Source organism: Lutjanus erythropterus, chromosome 14 (assembly GCF_056507025.1).
Source record: "Lutjanus erythropterus isolate fLutEry1 chromosome 14, fLutEry1.hap2, whole genome shotgun sequence".
NCBI classification, from domain to species: domain Eukaryota; kingdom Metazoa; phylum Chordata; class Actinopteri; order Lutjaniformes; family Lutjanidae; genus Lutjanus; species Lutjanus erythropterus.
In genome coordinates this window covers 5,305,995-5,323,563 of record NC_139330.1, presented here as the reverse complement: position 1 = coordinate 5,323,563, position 17,569 = coordinate 5,305,995, and the positions used below count along the sequence as shown (strand labels likewise).

At 36.4% G+C, this 17,569-nt stretch overlaps 1 protein-coding gene across 3 annotated transcripts in view; it reads left to right on the top strand.

The window, feature by feature from the left end:
* Positions 1-7,165: 7,165 nt before the first annotated feature.
* Positions 7,166-17,569, top strand: part of khdrbs2 (KH domain containing, RNA binding, signal transduction associated 2) — a 99,878-nt gene continuing 89,474 nt past the window's right edge. For 2 of the 3 annotated variants that reach the window (XR_014771875.1, XR_014771876.1), the window contains exon 1: positions 7,166-7,705. Coding sequence is in view for 1 of the 3 variants with exons in the window: in XM_084736601.1 (XP_084592727.1) it covers positions 7,615-7,705 (91 nt within the window). In the remaining 2 variants the exon portion in view is untranslated. The remainder of the gene's footprint in view (positions 7,706-17,569) is intronic. The other variant, XM_084736601.1, reaches the window with a different exon arrangement.

Below are 17,569 nucleotides of genomic sequence, written 5' to 3'. Positions count from 1 at the left end.
CTATATTTTGAGCTTAATTTTCAAGTTATCTACCCATCATTCTTTTACAGAATCAATTGTACAGCATGGATAACCTGGCTAGCAAGAGGGCTACTAGAAACTGACATAATTTACAGCTATAGATGCTATGAGATCGTTTTAAATTGTAATCCTGAATATATACCGCCCTCCTGTGGTCACACGGAGGAACTACATCTAATACAACCTCTATTTTGAACTTTTAACCGGAAATATTACTATGCTATTGCGTCTAACTTGATGCTGCTGTTGTAGTTACTCAACGTGCCCACAAGAGGGCAGTGTGCTCATTAGTCTATATACAGTAATGAGGACACTGCCCTCTTGTGGACATGTTGAGTAACTACAACAGCAGCATCAAGTTAGACGCAATAGCATAATAACATTTCCGGTTAAAATTTCAAAATAAAAGTTGTATTAGATGTAGTTCCCCCGTGTGACCACAGGGGGGCGGTATATATTCGGGATTACAATTTAGAACGAGCTTTCGGCATCTATAGCTGTAAATTATGTCAGTTTCTGGTAGCCCTCTTGCTAGCCAAGTTATCCATGCTGTACAATTGATTCTGTAAAAGAATGATGGGTAGATAACTTGAAAATTAAGCTCAAAATACAGAAATCTACCTGCTACGTCCGCCATACTGTCATCTCACTTAAACTTTTGTCAAAATCAATCTCCATATACAGTAATGAGAACACTGCCCTCTTGTGGGCATGTTGAGTAACTACATCAGCAGCATCAAGCTAGACGCAATAGCATAGTAGTTAATATTTCTGGTTAAAAATTCAAAATAAAAGTTGTATTAGCTGTAGTTCCGTACGTGACCACAGGAGGGCGGTATATATTCAGGATTACAATTTAAAACGCTCTCATAGCATCTATAGCTGTTAACAGTGACCTCATTTTGGGAGCTTTCTTGCTAGCTAGGCCTTTCATACTGTACAATTGGTACTGTAAAAGACAGATTTTGGATAATTACACCTTTCAATTTCAAAACTAAACAGAAATCAAGTTGCCTCATCCACGCGCTTTGGCCACCAGTAGGCAGTGTATATTTATGACTTCCGGATAACCCTTTCAAAATAAAACCCACGTTGAAAAACGTGAACGATGAGTATTTTACAAACATTAATCAGTTCACCTACAAAGCACCAGCCTTTAAAGAACACAAGTTTCCAGTAGATGGCTAATTAAAGTCCAAAATACACTTTTACAGTTTAGCCTTCACACACCGTTTTTTTTTAAATCATTTTAATGGTCATTGTTATGTTTTATAACTGTGTTTTATTATTTCTTTAAAATGCTTTATCGCTTTATTTTTTATCCTTTTATTGATGTTGATATTGTTCTTATTGTTTTTATGATTAATACAGTCATCCCAAAAAGGGAGATGTTGTGTTCGCTTTAATTGCACAATTCATGCACCATGTGCATTACAGAGATTTAAATTTTAAAGAGAATTGAAACAAATTTGAATATATTGAATATCAAAGTAGGTCCAGAGTAGATCCTCTGACAATTAAAGTACTAATTATTAGTTAACCGGTAATTCTTATTTCTCATTTTAGTAGTTCATATTTATAAACTTTTTAGAATTGATAGTATTAGTATAGTATAGTAAATAGTATTTATTCAGGCAGAGTTGACTGAGAGTGATGCTCTTTGCCCTGATCACGTTCACTCAGTTACACTCTCACTGTCGTATGTATCAGCCCGTGAAGCAGTTGGGGTTGTTGCGATGTTGCAGTTTGACCACTAGAGAGCTGTAAGAGTCCATCAAATCCAAGTTGAAACATCTAAAATAGCTTTGGTACCTAGAGTTTATAGTTTAAAATAGAGCCACAACAGAAACAGCAGCATCATTCTCATGAATCATTTCATTCAATAACATTAAATCAGTGTTATTATTATTCTCTTGTCCTCATATTTTAACTGACTGACTGTCACATTTGTGGATGATGAACAACTAATATATACTGTGTGTGTACAGAACCTTGTCTACTGATACTAGACTTACAAACATTGAATATGCATGTAGGTATAGGAAGTGCCTAAATGCATATTTCCCCAATCTGAAGTGCCTAAATAACTGTCCCAGATTACCCACTTTATCAACCAGAGACCTATTTGATAAAGTAGAAAGAAAAGAGAGATTAGAAGCACAATTTAAACAAGTTAATGCATATTTTGTTGCTTGAGTAGAGCACAAACTTAATTTGATAACAAACATTGTCTCATCCATGACATGTTTATATCCTGAGCATTAATCTTGTCAGAATCCTGTCATGGGCCTTTGTCTCACAATTCATAGGGGAGCTTCCTGATTGACAAGTGTCCTGCCACTTTCTGTAACATCACCCTCATGAAGTTTTGTGATTTCATCTATGCTAAATCTACAGTAAAAGTCCTGTTGACTGAACAGGAAATAATCACACTGAAGCTCAGGTATCTCACATCATCCAATGTCCCAGATTAACTCTAAATAAATCTCTGTGTATAAATCCACAACAAACAGAGAAATTATGGCATTTTCATACTTTTACTTGATATGTTCTGTCTTTAATATGTAGCAGAACTCTTCTAAAATAACAATATTACATATTTTATAGACAAATGCAGTGTCATTACTGTACAATGACAAGATCACTTGTTTAACAAAAACATCATTTGACCAAACTAGTGCACAGAAATATTAATAACATCAAAATTAACAGTCATTCCTGTCCGTAGTCTCCCCATAGTCTTTATGATTCTGATCAGTGCAGTCAGAATCAGCTCTAAAGGTCAAGCAGAGCCACAATTGGTCATTCAGCAGCCTCTTCTGCTCAAAGCTAATTTGTGAGTAAGTAAAGCAGCCTGCATGTCACACTGCAGATGACTTTAGGAATTCAAGTCCTGCAGAGAAAAGCAGAGAGACAAGAGATGCATTTCATGTGAGGTACAAACATGCTTACATTACTGAGCCCACTGACATCACTTCATAAGGACTGTTATGACCTCTAACTCGTGGCAAAAAGGGAAGCAACATTAACCAGTTGTAACTGGTAAAAAGTTAAGTTATTCATTGGCTGAATTTGGCTACTGACAAACTGTGAGGCAGGAACTCCAAAAGAAATGAGCTGACGGATGCTACTCAAATCAAAGAAAAAAGTATAACCAAAGAAGGAGCTACTAACTAATGACTAAAGAAAACCAAAGATGGCAAAACAAAATCCTCACTAATCTACTTTATATGCCAAAAACAGAAAGACAATGGAGACTGCACCCCTAATCCTAATGTTTCTAGACAACACCAAACACCTACATGCAAGAAAAGACGTAATCAGGTATTTAATCTGTTCCTTAGCCCAGTCCTGGTATTATTCTAAAAGTAAACCTAATTAAGCATCCTTCTGTCAATCAAACTTTTACAGGGAGTGTTAAATTATTCACTTTACAAGCTGATTTGTGTTTATATTATTGACTTGACATGACAATAATGTGCAGTAATTCATCTGTACAATATATAGAGTGTTATTATCTACATTGTTATACTTTATAGCCTGATGCATATTAGTTTATTTCTGTTTCTTCTTCTACTTTTCAAATTGTGTTTGATACATATTTGCTGCCACATATTAAAGAACAAAGCATATGTGTGTATACAAATGTTATACGATATGATATGATACGATACATTATATCATTTTTGTTTTACATTGTAGTAGAATGTACATATTTTTTCAATTTTTCTGTTCTTGAATGGGTGCATTTGTGACAAGAGTAATTTCTCCCTGGGGATTAATTAAGTATTTCTGATTCTGATTGCTCTTTTTAAGCATAAATTAAATTTAAATTAAAACTCTTATTCTGTTCTTTTACTAGCTAACAAACAATACAGTGGGCTGCTAAAGATCTTATTACAGCAGTGGACATCTTTACTGTAAAAATAATGCAAAAATGCAACATCTGCAGGAATTTTATTGAGATTTAAATAAAATTATAGTGGAATGGGGTTATAAATTCATCAAATAACAGAGTGAGAAATCAAAAGAGGGATAATCTCAAATACTTACACATTAGTCAAATTAAAATCCAACACAAATAGAAAACAAGAAATGAGAGCATTGATTTAACTGCTACATAATTCAATTCAGAGCTTTTCAGTAAGAAGCCAAACAGTCATTTAAGCAACAATAATACAGCCAGATTTACTTACAGTATAAACAACTAACATGGAGCCCAATTAAAGACTTAAAGTACTTTTTGTGACACACACACTTGCAGCACCAGAGCTGTTCTGGGGTCATGTCCTCAGTCTTTCTGGGAATTTGGGGGATTTTAATAACATAAATTGTTGTTTATATTATAAATAAATTAATGCTTTAAAGGTTTTGACACATCATTTAGACCAAGCAGGCTGAAAAATATTCACAGAAAATATCATTAAATGACAGTTAAATGAATTAATAGATATGAAATAATTCATAGGCTAATAATCAGAAACTTTTTTGATTTTTTTTTTTTTTTTGGTGAAAAAGTGGGGTATTTTGGTCTCCTGACCTCAGTATATCTAAAAATCATGGCTACAGCCCTGTTCAGCACCACGGACAGAGACACAGACGAAAACAATAAACTTCAGCTTCACAGTTTGCCGGAGGTAGAAGCTACTCCAGTCAACTCACAGGCCACCGTACATTACGGTGTGCCTGGGCTGAATCAAGAAACTAATTGGATAAGAAATGTTTTTCTTGGAGATAAGGCATTATCTCTTACTGGTATGACATTACTGATTTAGCTATAATTAAACTTTATCATATCAAAGTCAGCCATAATTCAAGCTCCACTGATAGCCTTTCAAAATCCCCGGACTAAAAATGAAGTAGATCTCCTATATGTCTTTATAATAAGCTCTTATAGGGACTTAAAGTGTGTCTGACACAGAATAACGAGTCTACAGTTACTATAGGTCTGTTTCTGTTTTTAACCGATTGCGGCCACATGACATTTACATGCAGGGTCCAATTACACAGTGGCACCGCACCACTAATAAAACATGCCATGTGCACACACAGACATGGAGGTGCACGGCAGTGAGGTCAGTTTCAGGGTTACTGCTTTCTACCATTACTGCTAAAGACAGTTAATATTGACAATAACATTTCATAAAGGCTAAAAAACACTGTTTCATAATCAAATAATTAAGAATTTATTATTCAGAGCAAAAACAAGAAACAAAATCACAACATCATCATCATCAAAATACAGGCAACGTTTTTCTGCCTCACATTTGCTCTAACATGACTTTACATAAAGTATCACAGGCTCACAGAAACAGCTGCTCTGCCGCTTGCATCTGTCTCTGTCACACACTCTCTCCTCGCTGACTGTCCCTTCACTCCCCTGTCATTTACCTTCTGTCTGTGGACTGTTGTAACCAGGGGGAAATGGGTTTAGGGCCAAAAGTTTTATTTACAACCACGAAAAGCAAGCAGGAACAGGTGACATGATGTCTGCGTCTGTCTGTCTGTCAATCACCTCCTCTCCATGTCAGAACCGGACAGTGTGGCTGTCCCGGTGGCACAAACAGTGCACACAGCATTTTGTTAACTTTTGAAGATAAATGTTTGGAAATTATAATGTTATCAATGAACAGACATGTAACATACAGACACACTGCATATTTTTACTGTAGTAATTTACTTCAGGAACATCATGTTTTAGAGCTCTGCCCAAATGTCCCAATCTAGACTTGTGGTTGAGCCGTACTCCCCTTGTCTATCTTATAATTCGGACCATATGTATACTGTGTTAGTGCACAGTATTCATAAATGTCTTATATTTAACCCTCTATGGTGTTGCCTCTTGAGAAAACTGGCCCTTTATACTCACAGTATATCTGAAACTGTGGACTTTTAATTTGTCCTGTGACTCTCTGGAGGTCATGTTGAATCCCTTTTTTGCAACTTTCTTACATGGTTCAGCTCCATCATTTCTCTCCACAACAATGGTCTGAATTACTGGACTGAATTAATTTAATTTATTTCATTTTAACTAGTAAGCAGTGAGCCAAAGATGGCAGCAACACAACAAATGATTGTGGCAGAGTGTACGTCAGAAAAGATACACAGCAGGAAACTGAACACAAGCATAAACGATCAAACACTGAAATGTAACTTACTGTCTTGTTTTGAGGAGGACTGTTTGGTTTAATAAATTTTGCTGAAATATGGATAAACTCTTCAGCACATTAATTCCTACACTTTGTTCTAAAGTGGAACCATGTTGCCTGAAGGCAACATTCAGACAAACTGATGAAAAGAGTTCATTTTTAATGTTTATCAATCTCAAATGGTATAAATTTTAAACTTTTGAGGCAAATTAATCTGTTCCATTACTACTATAATACATTTTATTCAAATTTAAAAAAATAACTCTCTTTTCTTATCCCTTACCATTATGGTACAGTGTTGCTTTAAGTTAACACACCCTAAAATGTACCATTAAAAATATTTCTTGAAAAATTCTCCAATTTATGTTTACTTTTTATGAAGTTTTTTTTACAAATATTCTTTTCCCAACTGGCATCATAATGTGCACCATAGAGGGTTTTGGAAACACTGCTCTCCAGTGCCTCTCCAGTGAACAAAATGTGAAAAAGTGCCCTCTAGAGTGTCCTTCCACTGGACAAACCGTGATAAAGTGCATCACGACTGTCAGCGTGCTGGTGCCTCACCACCTACAGCTGGTGCTCTTTTTTATTCTTTGAGCTCACCACTGTTACCAAGACACTGACAGGAATGCTTGTGGCGTAGAAATGTAGTGACCCAGACAAATGGGCTCAACGAGATTATTCTGAAGTACTCCAAAAGTAATCCAGTTTAGAGTACGTTACTTTACTTTGATAGTCTTATGGAATGCATTTGATATTCAGGACATGTATTCTGCGGGGGCATACATTTTAAAAGTAACCCTTGTAATTTCATTACAGTATTCTCAGAAGTATTTTAGAATTTATTACTTACTTTTCATAAAACACTAAACTGACTGAGCTGCATGAAATTCCTAATAAACCAAGTGAATCTACCATTTTTGAAGCGAGATTATTGCAGCACAGACCGAGCGCTACTTCAACTTTTTTTTTTTTTCATGCGTTCCCTCCGAGCACATCGCCCAATTGGTATGCGCTCAGCGGGGACCGCCTTTGTTTTCCAGCAGCGCCGGTCTCAGAATATGGCCAATAATTTAGCTGAGGGGCGGGGAGCAGCGCGGTCTGCAGACCCAGTGAGTCTGGCGGAGTGCCGAGGAGAGGCAGCAGGCAGCAGGCAGGCAGCGGTGGCAGAGATGGGCTCACACCTCTGAATCACAACTCAACCTCCAGTCACTCACACCTCTGAATCACAACCTCCAGTCAAGCATCTCGGAGACCAGCCTGGGACTAGTACTTTTCTTTTTTCTTTTCTTTTCTTTTTTTTTTTTTTGTGGAAGGTTTTTTTCTTTTTTGCTTGTGCTGCTTATAAAGACTGGTAGACGGGAGGCTTTACAGTTGCATTCCGACGCTCAGCACTCCTGTCGTCTCACCTGCACGGCCGGTGGAGAGGTCCGCTGTGAAAATAATGCATCCAGATAAGCACTTACCTGAACTGGTGGCCGAGAAAAACAGCTTGGACCCATCGTTTGTGCACGCCATGCGCCTGCTTGCAGAAGGTAAGTCAAGTATTTTTTCCCCCAAGTCTGATCTACTCCAAATCACTTGTTTATCCTCCACCACGCTCCCCTGCAACTGAAAACACCGCTGCATTACGTTCAGGTGAGGTACAGTGACCCAGTGTGAGCTTATTTGAAGACATTGCCCTTGACTCTTGACGTCTGTTTGATGGCAGTGAATTCACCGTGCCGTGTGTTTGGTGGAGGAAGCTGCTCCTTGGCTCCAGTGCAGAACTTTTCGCGAGGTTTTCCTTCATCGAGTGATAGGAAAAAAATGCAGTGAGCACAAGTAAAGAAAGTCATCGCCTCTTATTCTAACCCACTGCCCTCCAAGGTCAAGTAACTGGCACATAAAACGTAGAAAATAATCTGATAATATTCACAGAGCATTCCTCCTGGACCAAATAGGTGAAAGGACTAATTGCCTTAATTGTGTGACTGACTGGATTAAAACTGTGCTGTTAATCCTCGGATATGTACAGTCATACAGTCAGCTGCTGTCTATTCAGCACAGTCAGATCACTGTCATTTCATATTGAATTAGTGAAGTATTATAACGTCTTTATAAGACCAAAACAAGCTGCATGTTGGTGCTTCTCTTTTCTGCAAACTTGACATCCGTGTTGAGTTTTCTTAATAAAAAATGAAGCACGGAAACCAAATATCATCACCATGCAGGCTGATATTTTAAAGTTCCTGAGGCATCCAATACCGGCTGAAATGAAAGTGCTAGTATAATTTTAAACGGGAGTCATACTCAGACTCTAATATGGCAAAGAAAATAGTGACACTTTATAATAAGGTGCACAAGTAGTGCGAAGGAACAAATGAGGAACCAGAGAACAGACTGGGAGATCCTATATTAATGAATCATGAGGTAATGATTAGTTCATGAACATCTGTGAATCAATCTGACCACTTTCTTTACACACTAAACACTAAACTTGCTGGTGAAAAACACAAAACTAGGAACAACTCATGAATTACTAATTAACATTAGTCCTTCATTAATTAATCATCATCTTATGATTGTTACTCTTTTTGCATCCTTTAAAGTAAAGTGATGCATAATACTGAGTAGTTACTGAGTAGACTAATAACTATTCAGTATTATGAGTCACTTTACTTCAGAGGGATGCCATCCACCAGCCTGCTAAGCATTTTTCAGGAACCTTTCATAAAGAAAGTGGTTGCTGTGATCGATTCACAGATATTTATGAACTTATCATTACCTAATCATTACCTGTCTTCAATAATCTAGAATATCCCAGTCTGTTCTCCATTAGCAACCACTTTAGGTGGATGTAGTTTGGCATGGAAATATCACCTTCACTAATGACTACATACAATAACTGATATCTGTCACCAAGGTCACTGAAGGGACTCAGTGGCACTGAGACAGATGTTCTACAGTCTCTCCTCTGACTTAATGTTACAGAATGTCTAACAGGGCAGTATAATCAGGCTCAGCCTGCAGCATATAAAGTACTTCTTCATACTGCAGGTAGCCTTGATCTCATTCACATGCTGGAAATGTGTCACTCTTGATAGGAAACTTATCATGGCAAAGCAAACACAAGAACTCAGCTCAGCTCATCCACTCTACAGATGTAAGTTTTGCATTTCTCCAGTGCAATTCCAGACTGTGCTCTCTTATGTCCCACCTGATAGGTAGAAATGCAATCCTGAAAATGGCACTCACAATGGTTTGAGCGATGTGCTACAGCGGTGAAGGGTTGAATGAATATACTTTTATTCTAGCTTCGTAGATCCTGAGGTCCTCCACTGACATCAGCTTGCAGGACACTGTACAGAGGCAAGAGAAAACAAACAAGCAAAACATTAAACAGTTCAGTGAAACTTAATGTAAAGGTTTACTGTAATCTATATTAATCTATTATTTTCAAATTAAAAGAAACTCCAATGACATTATTTATATATGTATAATTGATTAGCTGTTTGTTTCATAAACTGGTGAAAAAAGTTGATAACTGTTTTCCAGATTCCAGGATGACGTCCACAAATGTCTTGTTGTGTCCACAGCCCAAAGATATTTAGTTTACTGTCACAGAGGAGTAAAGTAACCAGACAATATTAGACAATATTAACATTTGAGAGTCTGAAATTAGAGAATGTAGACATTTTTTATATGACACAAGACAATTAAACGAACAGGTGAAAAATTTATTGATCAATATGATCATGATTTTCTCGATTAATTGTTAACTTGTTGGTCCATAAAATGTCACAAAATAGTGAAAAATGTCAGTAGATGTCAGTGCCCAAGGTGACATCCTCAAATGTCTTGTTTTGTTCCGCAACCTAAAAATAATTAATAACTTAATGTAGAAATATATATACATATAGAATTTTAGACATTTTTTATTTAAAAGATGATTCAAAACATTTAATTGATTACTAAAATAGTTGTTGTTGCAGCTCTATAACTGTATGTTAGAGTAATCTGAACTGATTGGACAGGGTGTTTGTGCTCCGGTGCCTCGGCCCCTCGAGCTCTCCTGTTGAAATGTGTTGATGAGACACCTGACAGTCCCACTCTTGTCGCTAACTGTGATGCAGATGGGATCATCTGTCACACACTACGCTTTGCCAAATTTACTGAAAGCTGATTCACACAGCCAGGATACAAAAAAATATCTTGTGTATATCATATCTGCTCCAGAGAACAGCAATTAGCATGTTAAAATGGTGTTATGTATTTATTCACTCAAAGACCTTTTTGTTAATTTATATGTTTATGCCATTCGGTTTAAGCAGTCTTTGCAATTTTCTAACAGATACATTTGCACCTCACTTGCTGTTCCCCATAATATACAATACAGTGCAGTATAGTCTACTAGAATACAGTATAATACTGTACACATAAATACAATACACTGCAGTAGATAATAAAACATTGCAATACAATAGGGTGTATTCCCCTGAAAAGAAGCCAGTTTGCAAGGTCAACATGAAAAATAAGCAACAGTGGACAATCAGTATAACAGACTGTACTGTACTGAAGTGTCAACACTGTGTCAACGCTGAAAATGTTCGAGATAGTCAGCCATGTGCAGCCTGTGGAATAATGTTCATAATTTTAACCACTTTCACACCATCTTTATCATTTTTGTCAGTCTGCGCTCATGGATAATGCAAAATCATGCATATCAGTGGACAGCAGGATAAACTGTGTTTACAGATTTATAGATCCACAGCTATTTATCACTGAATAGAAAAAGCATGTAATCCTGAATTATTCACATCGTGCACAATAAACAGCATAACATGGATTTACCATGGTCTCGTTGAACAGCTCCGTATTTATGAAATGAATTACTTATGTCTTTAATTTATGTCGCCTCTGAAGTCATTTGTCTCTCTTTGAGCAGATTTAAAGCAGTTTGGGACAAAGCCCTTCCTGGGGTGGGTGGGAATAATTCTCTTCTTGTTTTCTTTGATAGTGGCAGTAATAATAAAACAGTGAAGATTATTGGACTAACTTTGTATGCAATAAAATCAATGCAATGCATATTCAACTTTACTTCAGTGTAGCTTGAGCATATGATTGCACAGATTCATGGATAGAAGTATTTCCTTCGTTTTGTTTTTATATTTAATTTGCCGTTGACAGAACAGCATGATTACTTTAGAAGTGGGTTGAACTTAGAGTCAAGAAAGGAAGCCTTCAATGGATCCCTGTGGTTTTCTTTGCAAGACTCGCCTACATGCCACATAGCCCCATCTTGCCATGGAAACCAATGTGATTCCTAATAAAAGAAAAGCATACAGAGAGGCAGAACTGACATATTTGATGGATAAGGGGAAGACATTGGTTGTTGAGAAAAACTAAAGCCAGTACGCAATATATTTCCATTTTTAGGGTAAAGAGGACATTTATCCACATTTTTTACATTCATAATATCTAGTTTACATTGTCACTAAGCATTTTGACAGGGTATATGATATCTCAAATGCCCCCCTGCTGTGCTGCTAGGCGCAGTGAGAATACAAACAAATCTGCATGAGATTTGAACAATGTAGGCTTCTCTAAATGAAAGATGAGTATAGATATGGAGGAGGACCAACACCGTGACTCATGTCAAGTTAAACACAATATTTGGATCTCGGCTTAAACCTGTGCAGAGTCTTCTTTTGATGTGAAATACCACATTGTCTGAGCTCAAAACACCCTTTAATCCACATCCTACATGAGTTTTTTACTCGTTCATTTTCTCCGTGCCTTCAGCCATTCTCCTGTTTGAGCACTTGAACACTGAGCCGCACTTTCTTGTGTTTCTTCTGTTGGCAGAAAAAAAGAAATATACTAAGGAAGAGAGTAAGTAATGAGATGTTAATTACAGTACTGGTCAGTTTCTGCTTCCATGTGTACGAGTAAATTGTATGTGTATTATACTTAATGAAAATGTTCAATCAAGGGTCTATCAAAAACATGCTCTGGCCACATTTTGGGCAATGACCCTTAAAGTTTAATTAAAATTAATCAGACAATACACAGGCCTGTGAAATGCACTGCAACCTCTTCAGCCTTACTTTTAGTCAGTTGATAATGAAGAGCTGTAACTGAGATGAAAGCTTCAATGAGTGACTGTTAAGGAAATATGAAAAGTTGCCACTTTTTGCATGATGTTAAATTCAATCAGTGTATAAATATATATTGCAGGACAGCCCTGTCTCCTAGAAAATCTGTTTATAAGCAGCCACTGTGCAACAGCAAATATGTTTTGAGGAAAACATAATGCAGACAAATTACATTTTATGTTAAAGGTAGAATCAGTAGGATTTGTCAACTTCTGTTTGAAAACACAATAGAAAGATAGTTGATTGTTGAGTCTCATTGCCAGGACATCAAATACCAATGTTTTAGTTTCCGTAATGCAGCCAGAGCACAGCTAAATAAGGAGAAAATTAGTGGGTACTTGCAGAAGGCTGGGGGCTTTGTGGATGCAGGTGATGCCACACTCTTCTGGTGGGTCGTGGGTGATGATTGAGATGGATTATTTTTGTATGAGTCTATGCATGCATTGTTTTTCAAAGGAAATCCTGCATATTCTTCCCTTAACATAATGAGGAAATGTTGTTAATTAATATGCATTGCAAGTTGATAATACGTCGATACTGAACATATCTGTAAAATATTCGCTGACAACGTATTTCATTTTTTTTCTGCCAATACAGGCAATCCTGCAAAACCCTATCCAGTTTTTAGTAACAACAGTATTATTCAAAAGTCAGCAGTGACTTCAGACATGTGATTTGTTTATTAATATTTAATCAAAATGACAATCTTTCACTAACACTAACCAGTTCAACTCAGTTCAGTTCAGTTCAATTCAATTTTATTGTCATTAACACAATGTGCAGGCACATATTTAAATGTAAAGGCGGGTTACAGCTTCTCTAAGATAGTGCAAGGGGGGAGACAGGGGACATATTTGCATAAAAATAAAGTGAAATGAAATAAAATATAGCTAAAGACAAGAATAGCCATATATGTATAAATAAGCAACATGAAGTATGTACAAACGGTAACATATTTACAAACTTATATAAAAAAATTCTCCTAATCTTAAAAGTATACTATGCAACATTTTCTTTAAAAACTATGTATAGACTCATATAAACATATTCCCTCTAAATCATCACTCATGATGACCTGGTGTTCAGGTCCTGCACTTTATACACCCGCCATCGACTTCAACTACCCCAGTGTGAATCCAGTGCATTACTTTAAAGTACTGTTTCAAAGAAATATTGTCTGTGAACATGCAGACAGGAATTAGATTATATGTGTGAACAGTGAACACAATGCATGAAAACATTTTAGTAACATACAAATGTAATTTCTAAGAGACGTGGTTACACAGGAGCATAACCCAAAAAATACATACGCATACAATTTGCCTGCTCAGTCACGAAATATAACTTCTACTGAAAAGACATGTCTTACATTCTTGCATTTGATTTGAATGGTACTTCAGCACAGAATATAGTTCTCTCTCTAAGAATTGATTTTCATTTAATCTCTCTTTCTCTCTTGTTAATAAATTGTTACTCACATTTTCAGTCTATCCATTACAGCTCAGTATCCAGCAGTGACCCAGCTCACAGCGACAGATAAACACGACCCCATGTGGTATGACCTATCAAAAGGACACAAAAATTACATTTCAGGAAAGTGAGACATAGCATTACATTTTCGGCATTTAGCCGACACTCTTATCAAGAGCGACTTACAATGAGTGCATGGGTCGAATAAGATTAAATTCCAAGGTCATGAACATTTCAGGCAACAGAAATGAGTGGATGAGACACAGCACTCAGACAATAATAGATTTAGATTTCAGATTATGTTACTGTGCCTCTTGAATGTTCACATACCACAGGATTTAAGAAAGCAAGAAAAAAGAGAAAAAAATGGGGGAAAATAAAGGAGTAATAGTGGCATCAGGTGTTCAGGACAGAAGCTGAATTACTGTTTTTATGCTCTCTTCTCCTGTACTGTGTTTACATTGAAATGCGTTTACTGAATGACTTTCATTTCACTTGTTAATCAGCGACAGATTTGATGTGTCTGCCAGCTGTTGGAGCAAGGTATATTTGATCCTTCTAGCATCCCAGCTCTACACAGTAACTACCACATGCTGATAGAGGCTAATGTGCTGTTTCATCCAACATACCAGTAATTACATCAATGCAGAAGTGCTACAGGGAGCAGGATGCCAAGTGAACACAATTAGGACTGAAAACAAAGAAGATGTACATGTACATGACTATGAACAAACAAACAAGTGAATCAGTTAGTCAGACTGTGAATCATTGCAGATCTCATTCATTGCATCTAACACAGCACTGATCTGAGAGCAGCGGCCACAAAATGCTCCATGCTTTCTGTCTTTCTGAATATTTTTGAGGATATTTTCTTTAAAAAAAAAACATCCACAGTACCAAGTATTTCCCGATACACTTATCCACTCCATTTCCTCCTTATCAAACCCATACCTCCAGCCTGCTTTCCAAATTAAGATTAGGGATGTTTGTGATTAATGATTAATCACAGTTAAGAATTAAAAATATATTAATCGATAATTAATCAAAACACTAGAAATGGCAGTCAGTGTGCCTCATTTGATATTCTTTTGTCTGGCAAGGCCATTTGCAGAATAAGGAAACTTAAGACTCAAATTTAAAATGAGAAAAAAAATGAGCAAAAAGTACAGAAAAAAATTATAGCGAGAAAAAAACATGTTTTATCTTATTAATCATTAATGATCAATTGAGTGTTAGTGTTTTGTCAGTTAAGGAAATGCACAAAATTTGCAAACCTATTCAAGATGTAAGGTAATTCTATTAACAAAAAGCAGTGGTGGCTGGTAGTATATAATGGCTATAGGACAAAAAGTGGAACAGAAGTCAATGCAAAGATATGATAAAACTGCACTCTACACAAACACAGTTACAACCACACATCCAGCAAATGGATAATATACATCTACAGGTCATATCCACAGTGGCAGTCATTAAAATATGTTTAAAACAGCATAATTTTGCATAAATAACACAAATACCCCATTGTATTCAAGCCTACTATACTATGTTATGTTTCCTCAGACAAAAAACGTATCTGTTGGATTACAGGTGTATAAATGTAACTCACACATACAATAACATCACATATGAGGATAAAAGCGCTCTATAACACACATAATATCACATGTTAGAGACACTGATCCTAGATGTATATAATGATGTATTTTTTTTTTTTTATCAGTTATCTACCAAAGCTGAGGTTGGAAAATGCTTTCCATCCTGTCTGGCTTGTAAGTACTCGTAATAAATAGATGATTATTGAAACACCATCATGATTAAAATGTGTATAATTTGCTTGCTTTTTAATATGTAATTTGCTTGAATAGTAATTACTTTTTCACTTCACCTTCCATTGCACACTCAGCTGAGAATTTGAAGATGGCATCATAATTAAATTGAAGATTTAATACTTTTATCACCCTGTCAACAGCTAAAAGCAATTTGCCTCTGTGCCTCTCAGTTAAAAACACATAAACAGCATGTGGCCAAACAGTTGTGCATGTTTCCAGCCCCCATTTACAGTCATCCGTCCAGAGTGAAAAGGGCCAAAGCTAATTGCAAATCTCAAAGTCCACTCCATAGCAGCACTCTGCTAAGAGGAGTGCTATTATTACTTTTGGTCTGATGTGAACAAGCAATCAGTTATTGGAGAGTAATTAGACTGATTCATTTTTGGTCCCATTGTGAAGTCATTATTGTAGATATAACATTCAATAGGTATGTAGAAGAAATCAATGAATAATTTAGCTGTCTAGAGGCTAATGGCAGCACTCAACAAAGCCTTGGTATTTTCGCCTTTTACTGCAACTGATGTAGCTTCCTTCATTTCAATCAAACATATGAAGTAAAATCACTTAATTGAGTATTGAATGGTTCATAACATTTTTGAACGTTATTTTAATATAAACCAAATATATAATGACTCTCTAAACTCATAATAAGTGACTGTTTTAACAGGTTTTTAGGGATTTCAACGAAAGCTTAAAACCACAGGTATGGATATTTTATATCTATGCTTAAACAAACAAGTCGATAAGTGCTGTTCAGCAAGCAAACAAGCAAGAAAGGTTCGTTTATATTGTACCTTTCACAGACACACAAAGTCCGTCACAGTCAAAAGAAGTTCAAATCAAACACAAAGATAAAACTTCAGATAAAATATACAGGGGGGAAACAAGTAAAAGCACAGGTTTAAAACATAAAATACCATATGCCACCTAAATGCCTGTCTAAACAGGTTGGTTTTTAGCAAAGATCCCAAGCTTATTGAGAGACTATTCCAAAGCTTAGGGGCTGCCAATTTGGAAGAATGAGCTCCACGAGCCTTGAAATGTGTCCAAGGAACACTCAGAAATGAAAAATACAGCTGGATGTCATCAGCGTATAAATGATAATAGATGTTTCTGAAATGACCAATTATCTGTCCAAGTGGCAGCATGGAAATGGAAAATAAAATGGGCCCCAAAATGGATCCCTGTGGGACACCGCATGGCAAAGCAGCAGTGTCTGACAGAAATTCACCTACAGAGACTGACAGAGCTCTATCTGAAAGATAGGAGGAAAAACACTCTAATACTGTCCCAGAAATGCCAACCAGGCAGTTTAGCCTGTGGATTAAAATTTGGTGGTTGACAGTAAAAAATGCTGTCTAATAAAACAAGCACTGAACAATATCCACCAATATTAATTTTTATTGCTATCTCAGTTTTTATTCACAATCATTTTAATCACTATTTAATTCCTATCTATACATCCGTTCTTGTGAACAATAGACAGAAAGCAACGAAGATTAAGGTAATTTAATTACAAGCCCTTTCCCAGTGTCTACTCTGCTTTATTTTTTCATAAGAAACCAGCATTGTATTGTGTTAATCTTGTACCTCTGGACATTCAAGGCAAAGCCAAGAGGGGATGGGTGAGAGGGGGAGGGTTCTTTGTTGTTGATAAGTAAAATGTAAAGAAATATGTTTCTTTTATTGTTTACTGTATGACTTGTACCTGTCCTTCTGTAAAACTTGGGATAGAAAAAGATAACAGCCTGTAATAATAATCCAGAATGTATTCTGCAGCCTGTAAACCTGGTAGAAGTTGGGAGTACAAATTTGTTTTTTCTAGCAATTTACTATCTGCAGTTTTTCTTAACTGCTCGTCCATCACTTTGCAGGTTTTTCAAGGTTTCTGGTCTTTCAGCCAGCTTTGCAAAATTAAAGGTGGGCAGAGTTTAAAAAGGATGCTTACTGTGTGCATTATTTG